Source organism: Chenopodium quinoa, unplaced genomic scaffold, assembly GCF_001683475.1.
Source record: "Chenopodium quinoa cultivar QQ74 unplaced genomic scaffold, ASM168347v1, whole genome shotgun sequence".
Lineage (NCBI taxonomy): Eukaryota > Viridiplantae > Streptophyta > Magnoliopsida > Caryophyllales > Amaranthaceae > Chenopodium > Chenopodium quinoa.
Window position 1 is genome coordinate 308,331 of NW_018742616.1, and position 15,392 is coordinate 323,722.

The 15,392-nt window shown below is 38.2% G+C and overlaps 3 protein-coding genes across 4 annotated transcripts; 2 read left to right on the plus strand and 1 right to left on the minus strand.

Moving 5' to 3' along the window:
- Positions 1-1,622: 1,622 nt before the first annotated feature.
- Positions 1,623-2,141, minus strand: LOC110721263. Its single transcript, XM_021900405.1, has one exon. It carries the CDS (start codon positions 2,139-2,141, stop codon positions 1,623-1,625), a length of 519 nt encoding a protein of 172 aa, XP_021756097.1.
- A 3,638-nt stretch (positions 2,142-5,779) lies between these two features.
- On the plus strand, positions 5,780-8,631 carry LOC110721417. The gene has a single exon (XM_021900558.1). The coding sequence runs from the start codon at positions 5,905-5,907 to the stop codon at positions 7,804-7,806; it is 1,902 nt and encodes a 633-aa protein (XP_021756250.1). The 5' UTR covers positions 5,780-5,904; the 3' UTR covers positions 7,807-8,631.
- Positions 8,632-10,095: 1,464 nt separating this feature from the next.
- On the plus strand, positions 10,096-14,956 carry LOC110721418 (65-kDa microtubule-associated protein 3-like). 2 transcript variants are annotated; one of them, XM_021900560.1, is made up of 13 exons: positions 10,096-10,458; positions 10,592-10,687; positions 11,439-11,645; positions 11,730-11,978; positions 12,209-12,418; positions 12,492-12,647; positions 12,744-12,903; positions 13,044-13,195; positions 13,282-13,369; positions 13,588-13,661; positions 13,816-13,890; positions 13,979-14,213; positions 14,271-14,489. In XM_021900560.1, exons 2-13 carry the CDS (start codon positions 10,616-10,618, stop codon positions 14,339-14,341), a joined length of 1,749 nt encoding a protein of 582 aa, XP_021756252.1. In that variant the 5' UTR covers positions 10,096-10,458; positions 10,592-10,615; the 3' UTR covers positions 14,342-14,489. The 2 variants fall into 2 exon arrangements, with proteins under 2 accessions (XP_021756252.1, XP_021756251.1); XM_021900559.1 differs by having other exon boundaries at positions 10,098-10,458; positions 14,285-14,956.
- The last annotated feature ends 436 nt before the right edge of the window (positions 14,957-15,392 follow it).

Here is a 15,392-nt window from a genome sequence, read left to right on the forward strand (position 1 = left end):
TCACCTCTAAAAAAAACATTGAAGGAGGAGAATATGTAGAATTAATAATATCTCAATCCGTATCACAATTAATGTTGAAAATCGACCATAAAATCCTCCCTTATTGTATGTGGAGTATTACTTCTCTTGTACTACATGAAGTAATCGATGAACAAACATTGAACAACAAACATTGATTATAAACTATACTTCCACCTCTGAAAGACCGTTTCACTTTTTTCTTTGATTTGTCTTCTACCATTACTCCGTTTTCCATTGAAGTAATACAATTTACCCTCAAATTCTCTGCACTTTTCTTCTTCTAATTTTACTTCTACATCCAACGACCTACATATATAAAGACAACTAGAGAATAATGAGACGAACAAAAAAAACGAAGCCATCATCCAACCCATCAAAAAAATATGTGATGAAGGAAGAAGTCAAAGTAGAAAAAGCCATTAGCAAAGACTTATAAAAGCATATAAAATCCCCCAACAAAGTTCCCCACCACACAAACATAAACAAATACTCACTCTCCCTCACCATTGTCAGACTCACCCTTACATCAAACACCAAATTACATCAAATTATTAAATCAAATACAAGTATTTAAATAAAACGGCTATTTCACCAAATGCCACTGACAAATTACGAAATTCATCAAATGCCATCGAACTTTTCAGAATTCACCAAATGCCATTGACAACTAGTATATTAACACAACATGCCATTAATGATGCCAGGACGTTAGTTGGCCGTTAATGAAATTCTTAATTCATGAAATGCCATTGAGAAGTTTATATATTTCACCAAATGCCATTACTTTTATGTTTTGTTTCCCAGAAAAACCTCTGTTCATATGAAGTGTAACGGCTAGTTAGTTTGAGTTTTTTTAAATTTTTTTTGGACATAATAGCCGTTGCACCGCATTTGTTATATATACAGTAGACTACAACTGTTGTAGGAAATGATTTTTGCAAAATCATGAGCTTCATGTCAAACACATCCTCTTCAAAACATGAGTATGCGTATGTGAGGGTTCCAAATAAATTGTGCAATTGTGGTAGAAAATATGCAATTAGAAGCTCAGAATCAACATCAAATCCCCAGAGGCTTTATTATAAGTGTGATGCATGTGATAGCTTCAAATGGTGCAAGGTTGTGATGCATGAAGAAGGTCAAAGCATGGGAAGTCAGAGCAGGGGAAGCTGTTATGCAAGGGATGGGTCAGGCCAAAGCAATGTACATGAAGAATTGAAACTGTTGAAGAAGAAAATCAAGCAACAGCAGAAAGTCGTGGATTGTATAATTAAATTAGGGTTACTGATTTGTGTAGTAGTGATGTTTGTAATATTGAAGTAAACTATTGTGTAATTGGATTGAAATTTAATAAAAACTGAAGTTATATTTTGTGCCCAAAAAATTGGTTCCTGTTCAAATCATGTACCCAAAAGATGCTTCCTGTTTAATTACAAGTTTATAGTCAAAAGATACTACACAAAATAGCACACACAACACTGTCAATCTTCAAAAATTACATGGAGAAACTGGGTGTGCACTAAAAACAGGAGAAACTTTGCATTCATGCTGCTTTCTTTTTTCTGTTGTTGGCTTGAGAGGTGGTGGCTGATGTGCTTGCTTCAGTTGCAGCCCTTTTCTTCCTTTGATGAACAAGTGACCTTGTTGTGTCCCAACTCACTGCATAAGCTGCACTTTACTGTTGCATGCCTCTTCCCTCTCCTAGATTCATTTTTCCCTCTTTGTCTTTGCTTCTTTGGTCTCCCTGCAGCTCTTTTCACCAAAGGGGGCAATATGTCAGATAGGTTCCCTGATGGCCATTGTGATGGGTCAGGCATAGGGTGCATATGCTCTGCATAAGTGAGCTTGTATGCCTTCCCTTTGAAACAGGGGGCTACAAAGTCTGCTGGTTGCAGCCTCTGGTGGTATATGACCCTCAGCACATGTTTGCATGGAAGTCCAGAATGCTGCCATTTCCCACAACCACATATGCCAGTGCTCAGCTTGATGGGAAAATGGACATGTTGGTCTCTGACCTCAAATTCATCCCCACCACAGGGAATAGCATAGCATAACCTTGACTCATCTGATCTTGTTTGTAGAATCTTGTCTACATACTCAGTCAGGTCCATATCCCCCATGGTTAGTGATTTGTCAAACCTTGAGCCAATCCTCTTCATCACCCATTGCCTTATAACTTCAAAACAGTATGCAAAAAAAAAAGGTGTTAACAACATGGATTACAGTATATTTTTGTGTGTTCAGCTTCAAAACAGTATGCAAACATAGTAGTGTTATGGTTCAAAACAGTATGCAAAAATAGTCGTACCTTCAAGTATTTTCAGAACTGGTAAATCTCTGTATGGCTTGGTGCATGAGTTGAAAGACTCCACAAAATTTGTTGTGTTATGGTCACAACAGAGGGCAGGATCAAACTTATGCCTTGACCAGACCTAAGTGCAACTATCTAAGTACTCAACAGCCTTAGGGTTGTATTCTTTTATCTTTTGCATTGCCTTGTTGAACACATACTCGTTGTATGCATCAGCTGCTATCCAGAACAGCTTGTGAAATGCTGAACCACTAAATCCTTTAGCCTTGCAGTTCATGTATAGGTGCTGGCAACACACTCTTCTTGTTGCTCTAGGGAATGTCTCATTAATTGCTGTGTCAACCCCCTGCATACAAAACAGTGTAATGAGTAATTGTTAAACATGAGAAACTAAACTAAGAGTGACATGTAAGAACAAGAATATGAGGGTGGATTACCTTCATTCTGTCAGAGATGAAGGTCCAATCATCTCTCCTACAACCTTCTTTCTCAAACAAGCACCTCAAATTCCTAAGAAAATAGCCCCAACTGTCAATACTCTCAGAACCCGCCACTCCATATGCAATGAGAAAAATCTCATTATTCCCATCAATCCCAACAACAATTAGCAGAATGCCCTTGAAATGTCCACTCAGGTGGGCTCCATCAATGCAATGAATGGCCTGCATCCTCTCAAGAATCCCCTTAGTTGGGCAGCAAAAGAAAAGAAACAGCCCTTGAACCTTGGGGGCTCAGTTGCAGTGGCCTCACCCCATGTGATCAGGGCATAACTACCTGGGTTGGTCTCCTTCACCATTTCAGCATACCTAGGCAACACTGAGTAGGCCTCCCCATAACCACCATGGATAATCTCCTTGGACATTGTCCTCACCTTGTACAACAACCTTTTCTTCACTTGTAGCCTAAACCTTTCCATACAAAGTTTCTGTAATGCATCAACTGGTATGTCAGGATTGGCATGAATGTCTGACTGAAGATGCCTACACAGCCACTGAGATGTCACAATTGGATTTATTTCCAATCTCCCACAACTACTATGCTCTCCAGTTAGAGACTTGATTGCCCAGCTGATCTTGTCTTTCATAGTGGAGGCATGAATCCTCCAGTTGCATGTGTCAATAGCACACCTTGTTATCAATCTTGTTGGGTCACTCTTTTCTACATAAACCCCAAACCCTTCTTGGACACAGTAGTCCTTAAACACATCCAGAAATGACTGCCTGTCTGCAAATATGAGCCATGGCTCTAAAGTGATGGATCCAAACTCCTTATTGGTCCAAATTTTGCCATTTTTATATGTTTTATCCATTGCTGAACTGCCATCCAAAAAATCCTGAAACTGCTTCTCTGGAACATCATCATGAAGGTCATCTGTGTCTCTTTCATCCTCTATGAAATCACAGAGATCTGCCTCATCATCATCTTCCTCACTGCTAAAAAGTATATAATCATCATCCTCACTGTCACTTCCAAACTCATCAGAGTTTTCTTCAGAGTTTTCTTCATTGACAGGAACATTTGTAGCCATGTTCCTTGCTGATCTCCTCAGACTGACACCAACCCCCTTACCCTTGCTAGAAGCAGTCTTTTTTGACCTAAATCCCTCAGGTCTTGATCTCCCCTTTTTTACTAGAGCAGATGGTGGAGGTGGAGGTGGGACTTCTGTTTCTTCACTGACAGGTACATGGGAAGGATCAGGGGAGGGTTGTGGTTCAGGGACTGGTGGGGAGGGTTGTGATTCAGGGACTGGTGGGGAGGGTTGTGATTTAGGGACTGGTGGGGAGGGTTGTGGTTCAGGGACAAGTGGGACTGGTGGGGAGGGTTGTGGTTCAGGGACAGAAGGGACTGGTGGGGAGGGTTGTGGTTCAGGGACTGGTGGGGAGGGTTGTGGTTCAGGGACTGGTGGGGAGGGTTGTGGTTGAGGAGGGGGTTGGGATCTTTTTTTGGGAGTGGTTTTCTTTTTCCTAAGAGTGCTTTTTTTCCTAGCTGATGGCTTCTTGGGCTGGTTAAAAGGAGAGGCTGGTTGAGAGTTTTTTGGTGGAGTTGGTGGTTGTGTACTTTGTTCAGGTTGAGGCTGTGATGCCCCAGGAAATACCACATCAGCTTCTGGGGTGGCAAAAACTCTAACATATTCAACATCATTTATCTCCTCTGCATTTACAACAGGAACCTCAACTGCAACTTGATACTGTTGCTGTTCCATAAGCTCCCTCTCAGCTTCCTGCTCTTCAACCACCCTCTTGGCCTTTTCCAGTTCTATTCTCTCCTTCTCAGCCTTTGCCTTAAGCCTTTTTTCCCAACTAGCTACAACATCCTTAAACACCACACTAGGTCCACTCTTCTCCTCTAAGAACACTTGTATTGTTTCCCTACCTTCATACCAATCCCACATTTGCAGCATTTGAGTATCCCCAGTTAACTCTAACTTCCTATTAGTTCTAGGAGGCATTACATCCAAACTAAAGTATTTGGGAAGGATCACATTTTGCCTTTTTGAATCCTCAAACATGTACTCAAACAAGTCCATTAGACTTGTTCTGTCAGTATCCTCAATCCTCACATCAAACCCCTGGTCTTTGTAATGAACATCAAGCCACACTGAACTCATCCTAAGAACAACAAATTACTTATTACTACAATGCACTTCAACACACATCATTCATATCAACAAACACATATGCACTCAAATATGCTGATCAACTCGCAAATTTAACTCTCAAGCACACAATTACTACGATAAACACAAATCGGGTTACCCCAAAACACACATTGACAGATTCATACCCACAATTCCAGTTTTTAACATGCATTTTTTCAATATTTCACAAAGGCCAATTCAAATACACAGATTGCACTGATCATCTTGCAAAACCCTAACCCTAACACAATTTTCGTAAAAAATATCAGAATAAAAAAGCGAAATAGAGTATCGCTGGATAGATTATTACCTTGCGTGCTATCTCCAACCCCTCAAACTGAATTTTGCACTTCAAACTTCCTTCAAGTTCTGGCACTACTTCCTCGCACTTCTGGGTTCGCCCAAAATGAAGAACACCAAAAGGTTCGAACTTGTTGCAGAGTTCCGTCGTTCAATGCTCCAACTTTGCTTCTTCGTTGCTAGAGATTTCAAGGTTTCAGTTTTGGTGAACTTTCGAAGAACAGGGGAGAAGTTATGGAAGAACAAGGTCCAACAACAATTGAATAATTGAAAAAAGAGAAGTCAGACAGTCAACTTCTTAATGGCGGCATTAAACACAAAGAAAGGGTAAAATAGTATTTTCGCAATAACGGCCAACTAACGTCCTGACATCGTTAATGGCACGCTGTGTTAATATACTAGTTGTCAATGACATTTGGTGAATTCTGAAAAGTTCGATGACATTTGATGAATTTCGTAATTTGTCAGTGGCATTTGGTGAAATAACCGTAAATAAAATAATAAATGAATAAAAACAATAAAGACTAATTACAACACAAAAAATTAAACTAACCCACCTTATCTCCCTTTTTCTTCTCCTTCTTCCTCAACAACTCACTTTTACACTTTCTCTCCCTACTTTATCTCTCCTCCCATGAATCCCAGCAAAGTAGAAGATGACCCAGATCCCTTCTTCCTCCACCATTTCCACCACCTCTCCTCCAACAATCACCCTTCTTCTTTCTCTCTCCTCTTTCATCACTCTTCTCCTTCTTCCTCTGATTCCCCTCCTCCTTCTCCAAGCCCGAGTAACCCGGCCCAAACCCAACCCCAGATTCCACCCATCTCAAATCACTCGGTTCATGATTCGGGTCAAACCCCTTCTCCCTCAATCAACCCGAGAATCAATCCGGAGCCCCATATATCATCCCAATTCTACACTTTTAACAGTGAATCACATGCTCTTATGATTTCGTGTATTCTGGAGAATCGGCTTGCGACTCCGGTTGAGATCCGATCTGTAACGCCGGTTGAAGTGCTGAAATCATGGCGGTCTGTTTGGAAGGACCGGAATGAAGATACGGCGTATTTGACGGCGTGGAAGAGGATACAGGACAAATTGAATGCTCATATTGACGGTAACGGAATTCGATATCTTTGTTTTAAGAATAATTCCAATCAATTTGTTTCGCATATTAGTCAATGGCAAGAAATTGTTATGTCTTCTCATAGTGATAGTGATTTGAAACATTTAGGGCTTAGAGAAACTGTTGATAAGATTAAGCAACTTTGGACTGTTGGAGCTAAGTTTTATGGCATTCCCGAGAGTTTTATTCGGGTTTGTATTGCCTCGTGTAACGTATGTGCCGGTGTGTCTGATGGTGGGGGTGGAGGGGGAGGGGGGTTTTCTGGGGGGAGGCCGAAACGGAGGAGGTTTGAGTATACGGAGTCGTTTGATGTGCCGGCGAAAGAGGTGCCGAATAAGTTGCAGCAGCTTGCGAAGAAGCATAAGGTGGTGCTTTGTATTAGGCAGAAGTATATTAGGTATAAGCCGTTTATGGCTGAGGTAAAGGATTATGCGTGTCATAGGGCGGGGGAGCCGGCTTCGAGTAAGAAGAACTCGAAGGTTTTGAAGAGGGAACCGTATGCGTCTAAGAGGTGTGGGTGTGGGTTTAGGATTAGGGCGATTGTGCCTATTACGAATTATAATGAGAAGGATAAGACTTTTGTGTATCAGGAGGAAGGGATGGCGGTTTTTAAGCTGTATGCTGTTCATACAGGACACGAGCCTGGTCCGTTGGATGGGAATGCGAGGATTATGCATCGGGTTGTGGGGCATAAAGGGGTGTTTTTGAATGATCAAGAGACGGAGTATGGGGTGAATGAGGAGTTGGATAATGATTCTTTCATGGGTAGGGATGAAAGTGATTTTGGTCATGCTGTGCTGCAGCAAGCTCAGGAGCTGAAATCAGAAGTTGGTTTGTTGGAAAGTCGGATTTTGAAGCTTCCTCAGGAGTTATTGGATTCGGTTTCTCAAGAGTTGTATCATATTGTTAATAAGGTTAGGGCGTTAGGTTTTGAGACTTCAAAGTCGGTTGGATTGGACTCTGATAAGCACAATTCTGATGTTATGCTGGTTGGTGAAGGTGATTTGCCTCATTGGAGTGATCCTCATGATGACAGGTTGTACGGGGATGGCAAGGATACTGATTTGATTGAGGAAGACGAAGACTGTTTTGGACGAACATTGGGGGATGTTGTACGTTGGGAACCAATGAGGACGGATTGTAGGAGTGACAAGGATTTGATTAGTGAGAGTTGTAAACCAGACAAGTGGTTAGATACCAGTGAATTCGATGAGAAGAGTATTCTCAGCTGTAATTCAAAGCTAACAAAGCCCATGAGGCATGACTCTTTAGATGAGGATGTAGGTCTTGTTGGTCTGCAGGTAGATAGTTTCTATCCGGAGAATCCAAAATGGTATGATTCTCCTTGTGGCTTGGACTCCAGTACAGATTGCGGGGATAGTGAATTCCGACATGGAGAGATTATGTAGATTCTATCTGTTGAGGTGAATTGTCCACCCACATTTTAGCTTCTCAAATTTTTTTTTTCAAGGATTGCCGCTCTGTAGAATTTGATGGTGGGCTGTAATTTATATACAGGAGGACTCAATCAGACCCTTTGACTTTGATTTTAGGTGCCTTTTTCTACATAGTGTTGTAAATTATGACTGCCAGGATTTGCTGCACATAGCTTGTTCTGTTGCTCCTGACCCTGTTTGTAATTTTCCGGTGCTTTTAGCTCCATTAGTATTGCATATGATTGATTCACAATCCTTTCTATTTCAATCGATTGAATCATGTCAATGTAGTACTTGGCATTTAGCACTTCCAATGTGTTGTGAAGTTGCATGGATTTCTTCTTTGCCTCGTATTGTTTGCAAATGTATTTTTCCCTTGCTTTCTGGAGGCATTGAGTCATTGAGATGTATGTACATTTATATGAGTGAAAGCCTGGAGACGAGTTTTGCATCTGATGTGAATTGAAGCAGCAACTTGGTTTTGAGGCTAGCTTGAAGATTGTCGAAAATCTGTAACTTGTATATCCAACTGTCTGTATCTCTGAACTGGTCCTCGCCTAGCATTGTGGTGCTGGCACGTATTTCTATTAAGGTGTTGTTAGTGCCCTTGACTTTGAGGGTATATGGCATCTTGATCTGGAGATTTCGTGAGAATGTATAAGAAAGATGTGCTGATATTATCGTCTGTTTAATCATCTGTTCAATTTTAATTAGTAGGGGTGGATTGTAGATGTGCAGGTGTAATGTTATTGAATAACTTTCCTGTTATGTTTTAAAAGATCTCGAGCTTATTGAGTACGAGTACAAGTATAACCTGCCTGATTTTCACAGTTTCGGGCTCTCTAATCCGTCCTGAATGTGACCTTGAATATGCTCAGGGCGTTGGATGACCTCCTATAGCACGCCTACCCTGCCCATGATCAGCTCCATTTAGAACTTCTCTTGCCTTATACTCCGTACTCTTGTTCTTGTCTAGTTGAGTAGTTGTTCTGTTAGTGAGCCTTTGTTACATATGCAAATTTTTTTTTTTTGGCACGCTGGTACACCGTGCACATGAAGTTTGACTACTTTTGACGAATAGTCAGAATTTCATCATTGATTTTACCAAAATACCCTAGGATAAGATTTTTATTTTTGAAGTGAAGAGAGGATCATATTATTCATTCACCATAATGTGTGCATTACTGTAGTTTAATACATCAGTCATTCATTTAGCTGAAAAAAAGTGCAGAATCTTGATTCTTGCTTCGTTTTTTAGATGCAACACTATGACGTTCATACTAATTTTGTCTATATCTTTAATCATATACTCGTATTATGTTTAATCAAGGACTATGATACAAAGTAATATAAAATACTTTTAGAAAAGCCTAATTTTATTTTTAAAAATATAAATTCTTTTCTGACGTTTAAAATTGGATAGCATGAAATTTCGTTTGGACTGGCGCAGTGATGAGAGGGCATAGCACCAGTATCAGTATGAGTGAGTGTAATGTTGATGTTTAACTCGTTTTCTTTAGTGCGGAAGCTTCCTATGTCCATTTGTTGACGGCCCCACTATCTCAGTTTGCTTACAAATTAGTACAATTGACAAATACTTGGTGACCCAATACAATGGGCCCATTGCTAATTTGAAAGAATATGAAACTGAAGTTGATCAATGTGTCTTTAAATTTTTGGTTAGAATATTCATTTATTAAGGCAAATTACTTGTCCATAGTAAATGAAATAATTCCATGTGCTCAACAATATTTGGTTTTATGAATCATTGGTTAATGCTAGTCTTCCCTCACCCATTACTCCATGTCTCCATTAGTTCCAAGTTATTAATTTTTTTATGTCTTCGTAAGGTACAAGCACATGAACAAATAAATATTTGTAATTGTACAACTTACAAGGTATAAGTCGTACGGAGTAAAACTAGTTTTAGTCATGAGAAAAAGAAGTGATAGGCAAAGTGGCAGTATTGATTTTGAACCATGGTTGTTGTGCTGCAAATTTGAAATGTATCATTTGCATTTGCTCATTGTCTCTTAAAAAGAATTAAAATGCTAAATATCACAAGAATGTGTGATTGGTGCCATATTTCGCCGACATCTTGTGTAATTTCCCTAATTGGATTCGCACCATTCACATAACTAAGTGATATATCATATATGATTGATCTCATTAATGGGAGTAGTTTTTGTGTAAGAAGGCAGCCAAGCTTGTGATACATCATAACTAATACTTGTGGACAAAAGAAGGCAGATACGTCAATAATTTTATAACTTTACATTACTTCATATTAGACCAATAAATACAAAATACATAAGTAAGAAAAATAAAATGAGATAATCACGCAGCCAAGCTACTTGTAAATATTTTTGAAATTTAAAATAACATTAAATATCACCAAATTTCCCTCCCTAAATTTCCTAAAACCCCCGAAAAAACGTAAAAATAACGGAAGTTTCTACATATCCCTTCTTTCTCTCTCCTCTTCCTCTCTGTCCTAGCAATAGCACTTAGCTAGCTTAATCACCATATTTTACAATTTTTAAAGATTAGGGTTCCTTCATAAACCCTAAATTTCGCTGAAATTCCTCAATTACAGTTCAAAATTCAAAGTCTCATCATAATCACGTAAATTTCTTGATCATTTTTTGAATTTTTCTATTTTTGATCATTTTTTGTATATTTTGTTTACTAATTTGATTTCTTGGCATTATTTTATGATACAAATCTTTTGTTATTTTTATTTTATTTTATTTTGCAGAGAAATTAGGCGCATTTTCAAACAATGGATATTCGGATTAGTAGCGTGTTTCTTAGAATGGAAACCACTTGCGAGTCTCTTCTCATTGAGTTGAAGGTTCCTTCTTTTTATTTCATAATTATTTTTTTGGATACTGTAGTTGCATGTAAATCCACAATTTAGGTTTTTATTTTCTAAATAATGATAATTTTCAATGCAAGTAAAACAGTATTTATGGTTTATAATGCTAAATTAGTGTTATTTAATTCTTTTTATCATTTCATCTTGAATAGCATGTCAAAAAATTGAAATTTGAATCATTTGGTAAATTTTTACACAAAAGTTTTGTGCTACTTATGAATCATATGGTAGTATGGTATACTATGATTCACTGCATTCCCGACGAAAAGTCCTTTATCATCATCGTAAATAAAGGTCACTTGTATAAGTCACGTACTACGGTACAAGTGTACAAAATGTTGTGTCGATATTAAAAAGCACCATTCTAATACATGACTTGCTTGATCCATAAAAAGTCCGTGCTTTTTTTAGGGGTTATCTGATTAAGGATTACGTGCGTTGTGTTATTACTTTTTTTAGTAAGATTTATATACATCATAGTCCAATTTTCTTTTTCATAGGAATTTGACTACAATAAGTAGAAATACCATTAACTCTTGGACTTAAACAACCATTAGGAGTAACAAATCATGAAATGAAACCCACTGAAAATTAAGTATTCTGTATTAATTAACGTTTTAATGTAATGTGATACTGTTTAAGGCCTTATTAGAGTTGCATATAGCTTGATTTCACTTATGAAAAGTATGTGTAATTGTTTTGTATCGTTGATTTCCTTTTAAATTAGGAAATATGGGATGAAGTAGGAGAAGACGAAAGTGGAAGGGATGCTATGCTCTTGGAAATTGAGCAAGAGTGTTTGGAGGTATATACTAGAAAGGTTGATCAAGCATACCAATATAGGGCTCAGTTACGTCAGGCAATTGCTGATGCGGAGTCAGAGCTTGCACAGATTTTCTCTTCCTTGGGTGAGAGACCCATCAATATAAGGCAGGTTAGATTAAATTTAGATAAAGACATGAATTAGTTTACTAGATTTTTTTCAATCATCTTTGTGATTAGTGTTTGTGATGTTCAGCCTGAGAAAGCTGTTGGGTTGAAGGAAGAATTGAATATGATCATTCCTTTTCTGGAGGAAATGAGGAAGAGAAAGAGTGAAAGAAAGCAGCAATTTGTAGAAGTTCTTGATCAAATCAGCAACATCTCGAGTGAGATTCATAGGTCTGCAGCTGATTCTGTCTGCCAGAAGACTGTGGATGAGAATGATCTGAGTTTGAAGAGACTGGAAGATCTGCACACCCGACTTCTTGCACTGCAGAAAGAGAAGGTTTACTTTCTTGCTGTCTTGTTTACTAATGTACTTGCTGCCTTTGTTTTACATGTTTATGGCTGGATTAGTAACTAGACCTAGCAACATTGATCCAAACTGTATCCGAAAATACATGATCTGGTTTAGTCCCAAATCAAAACTGATCAAACCCGAAATTAGTTTTTACTAATTTAGTGCTTTGCTATTTGTATATCTGATCGAATTTGGACTTCCATTTGTCTTGGCAGAGTGACCGTTTGAAGCAGTTTCTTGACGATTTGAGCACTCTTAATTCCTTGTGTGCGGTGCTTGGCATGGAGTTTAGGGACCAGATTTGTGACATAAATCCCACTCTTGATGACTCTAAAGGGATCAGAAACATTAGTGATGACACAATTCAAAGGTTATCTAATGCCATACATAACTTGAGAGAAACCAAAATACAAAGGCTTCGAAAGGTTAGTGTTTGAAGCAAGTTTCTGTTTGACTTTTTATGTTTAAGGCCACTATTAACATGGAGTGGTATGCCAGCTTCAAGATCTTGCTAGCACGATGCTGGAGCTATGGAACTTGATGGATACTCCACCAAATGAGCAGCATATGTTTCATAATGTAACCTCCAAGATAGCTGCTTCAGAACTTGAAATTACTGAGCCCAACTGTCTTTCAATGGATTTTATCAACCATGTATGTTGATATTAAGAAATATAATGCAATTTTTATTTGATATGTTTCTTAAGTAATTTATGATACTGAATATGAAGTATTTGCTTGTTTTTTTAGGTTGAGACTGAAGTGACAAGACTTGAAAACTTGAAATCGAGCAAAATGAAGGAACTTATACTGAAAAAGAAGTCTGAGTTGGAGGAGATATGCCGGCAAACACATATGATTATAGATGCACAGATTTTGAAGCATTTTTCAGTTGAAGCTATAGATTCCGGTAATTATTTGAGCTTGAGAAGTGTGAATGAAAGTAATTCAGCTTATTGTTTCATTTGGTTCTTGTATTGTACTTTGTAATTGCAATGAATTTATCTTGATTTACACTGAAAAGGTAATCATGATTTTGGTCTTCTACAGGTGTCATTGACCTCTCCTATATGCTAGAACAAATGGAACTTCAAATCTCAAATGCCAAAGAAGAGGCTTTTAGCAGGAAGGATATACTTGAAAGAGTTGAAAAATGGAAGGCTGAATGTGAAGAGGAATCCTGGCTAGAGGAGTACAGTATGGTGAGTGTGGCGTTTTTGTTTGGCTAACCTTTAATTTCTTACATTGCTAACTTCTCTTGTTCGCCAATTGATGCTTCTCTTCTCAGGATGAAAGTCGTTATTATGGTGGAAGAGGTGGACATCTCAGTTTGAAGCGTGCTGAAAAGGCCCGTACACAGGTCAACAAAATTCCAGGTATCTAATCTGCTTTGACTCTTCTTTAGCTTCCTTAAGTCCACAAACTTAAAGTTCTGTTTGACTTAAGGTGTCCTACTTTCCTTGGCTTTACAAATGATCAAATTTAATATCAAGTTCTTACATTAACCAAGTTTAAATTCTTAAGGCTATACTAGGAGCGCTGCAAGATACAGAAGCCTTACTAATATCTTTGTTATGATTTGTGTTTGGAATAGCAATGGTAGATACCTTGACTTCAAAAATCCAGACCTGGGAGAAAGAAAGAGAAGCAGAGTTCTTTTATGATGGGGTAAGCATTCAGCTGCATATCTAGAATTTTTTTGGGGGTTGCCATTAAGGTGATCTCAAATTCGTCTGCCTTTCATTCATATCCTTAATCATATTTGGTCCATGTGTTTTGAATTTAGAATTGTACTAATGCATAAATCCTATATCCTGTTCAGCTCCGGTTACTCTCTATGCTTGAAGACTACATCATCTTAAGGCAAGAAAAGGAGAAAGAGCGTCAGAGGCAAAGAGTATAACCCCTGGCCTTTTCCACAGTATTATTTTTTCGAGATTCAGTTTATAAATTCAGTAACTTGTTATAAATTCACATTTGTCCAGGATCAAAAGAAACTTCAGGGAAGACTCCTAGCAGAGAAGGAGGCACGTTTTGGTTCAAAACCCAGTCCAACAAAAAGTGTTAAGAAGGCTCCTAGATATTCAATGAGTGTAGCGGCTGCTGCTAACAGGAGATATTCTGTCAGTGGCGCAATGTTGCAAAGACAAAACTTCAAAACTGAAAGAACTGCTCTTCATTCACATCCTATTAAAAAATTAGCCCAATTCCAAGATGAAGGTATTCATACTTCGTTTCTGTTAGTTTTTGCTTTGAAAATCAACTCCCAAAGTGAAGTTAATATAATGCAGGCAAGAGAAACAATACACCTTCTGGTCAACTGCACAAGAAACAGGCCAAAACCATAAATTCAAAAGATTTTGGATCACCTAAGAAACGCAAGCCTTTTGCTCTCATTCGAGATCCTGTTACTGAAGTTTTGCACCCAACCAATACAACAGAAAAGCAGAATATGACACCTTCAAAAACACTTTCTGCTGGAAACACTCCAATAAGCACACCATCCAAGTTAAAGTCGGATGAGAATGGCAACAATAGCAGCACCCCAAAAAAGGTAGCAACTCCTGTGAAAGTCAGTCCATCAACGCTGTCCATTAGGTCCGTTTCTCCCTACACTCCGGCTTCTGTTAAGGCAGTAGAAGTAGAAAAGGATGACAATCCCGAGTATTCCTTTGAAGAACTAAGAGCTGGATATTTCCTGCCTCAGAAGACAGCACTGTCAGCATTGCAATATCTAGATGAAACTTCACCGATTATTAGTTGATCATCAAGCGATTTTGATGTATGTTAGGATGTTCAGATTTCCAAATAGATAGGCTGGTTGATGTTAGAAGTATCTTATTTGTTATAATAGATCTGATATGTACACCAATTCTTGAAGAAGCTGTTTGCTCCATTACATTCTGTTTCTGTTGGTCTTTCAGGCAGACAAGTAAATACAAAGATAAACATAATGCAGGAAACTTTAGTTTAAGATCTTAGCAGTGGTTATGTTTGTAAGTATGTTGCACTGAAACGATATTAGTACGTGCACAAAAGAACCTTCATTTCAAAAGATACAGAAAAGTAATTATTATACTTAGTTCTATACACTTTGGTGTTAGGGTAAAATTACAAGAGTTAATCACAAATAGTCTTACGAACCTCTTTTAGAGTTTTAGCCTTTAGGTATTGGGGTAAAGTTTACGGTTGGTTTATGTTGGATTAAAAAAGTAAGGGAAACAAATAATTGTATGCGATGTATAAATGTTTAGGGTGAATTTTAAAGAAAGTGGTACTGTTATAGTGTTATGACAACAAAGGTTGTTTGATTGTCACACATTATAATGTTGTTGAACTTACCATTAGCTTACATTTGCATATGGATGACAATAACCGGTAATTTTAACTTGTTTTACT

Bases quoted from the DNA above. Each gene is read 5' to 3' on its own strand.
- LOC110721263 (XM_021900405.1), bottom strand. From the start codon at position 2,141: ATGGGGGATATGGACCTGACTGAGTATGTAGACAAGATTCTACAAACA.
- LOC110721417 (XM_021900558.1), top strand. From the start codon at position 5,905: ATGAATCCCAGCAAAGTAGAAGATGACCCAGATCCCTTCTTCCTCCAC.
- LOC110721418 (XM_021900559.1), top strand. From the start codon at position 10,616: ATGGATATTCGGATTAGTAGCGTGTTTCTTAGAATGGAAACCACTTGC. The intron at 12,648-12,743 runs GTATGTTGATAT...TTGTTTTTTTAG, and splicing joins CAATGGATTTTATCAACCAT to GTTGAGACTGAAGTGACAAG. The intron at 13,370-13,587 runs GTATCTAATCTG...TGTTTGGAATAG, and splicing joins ACAGGTCAACAAAATTCCAG to CAATGGTAGATACCTTGACT.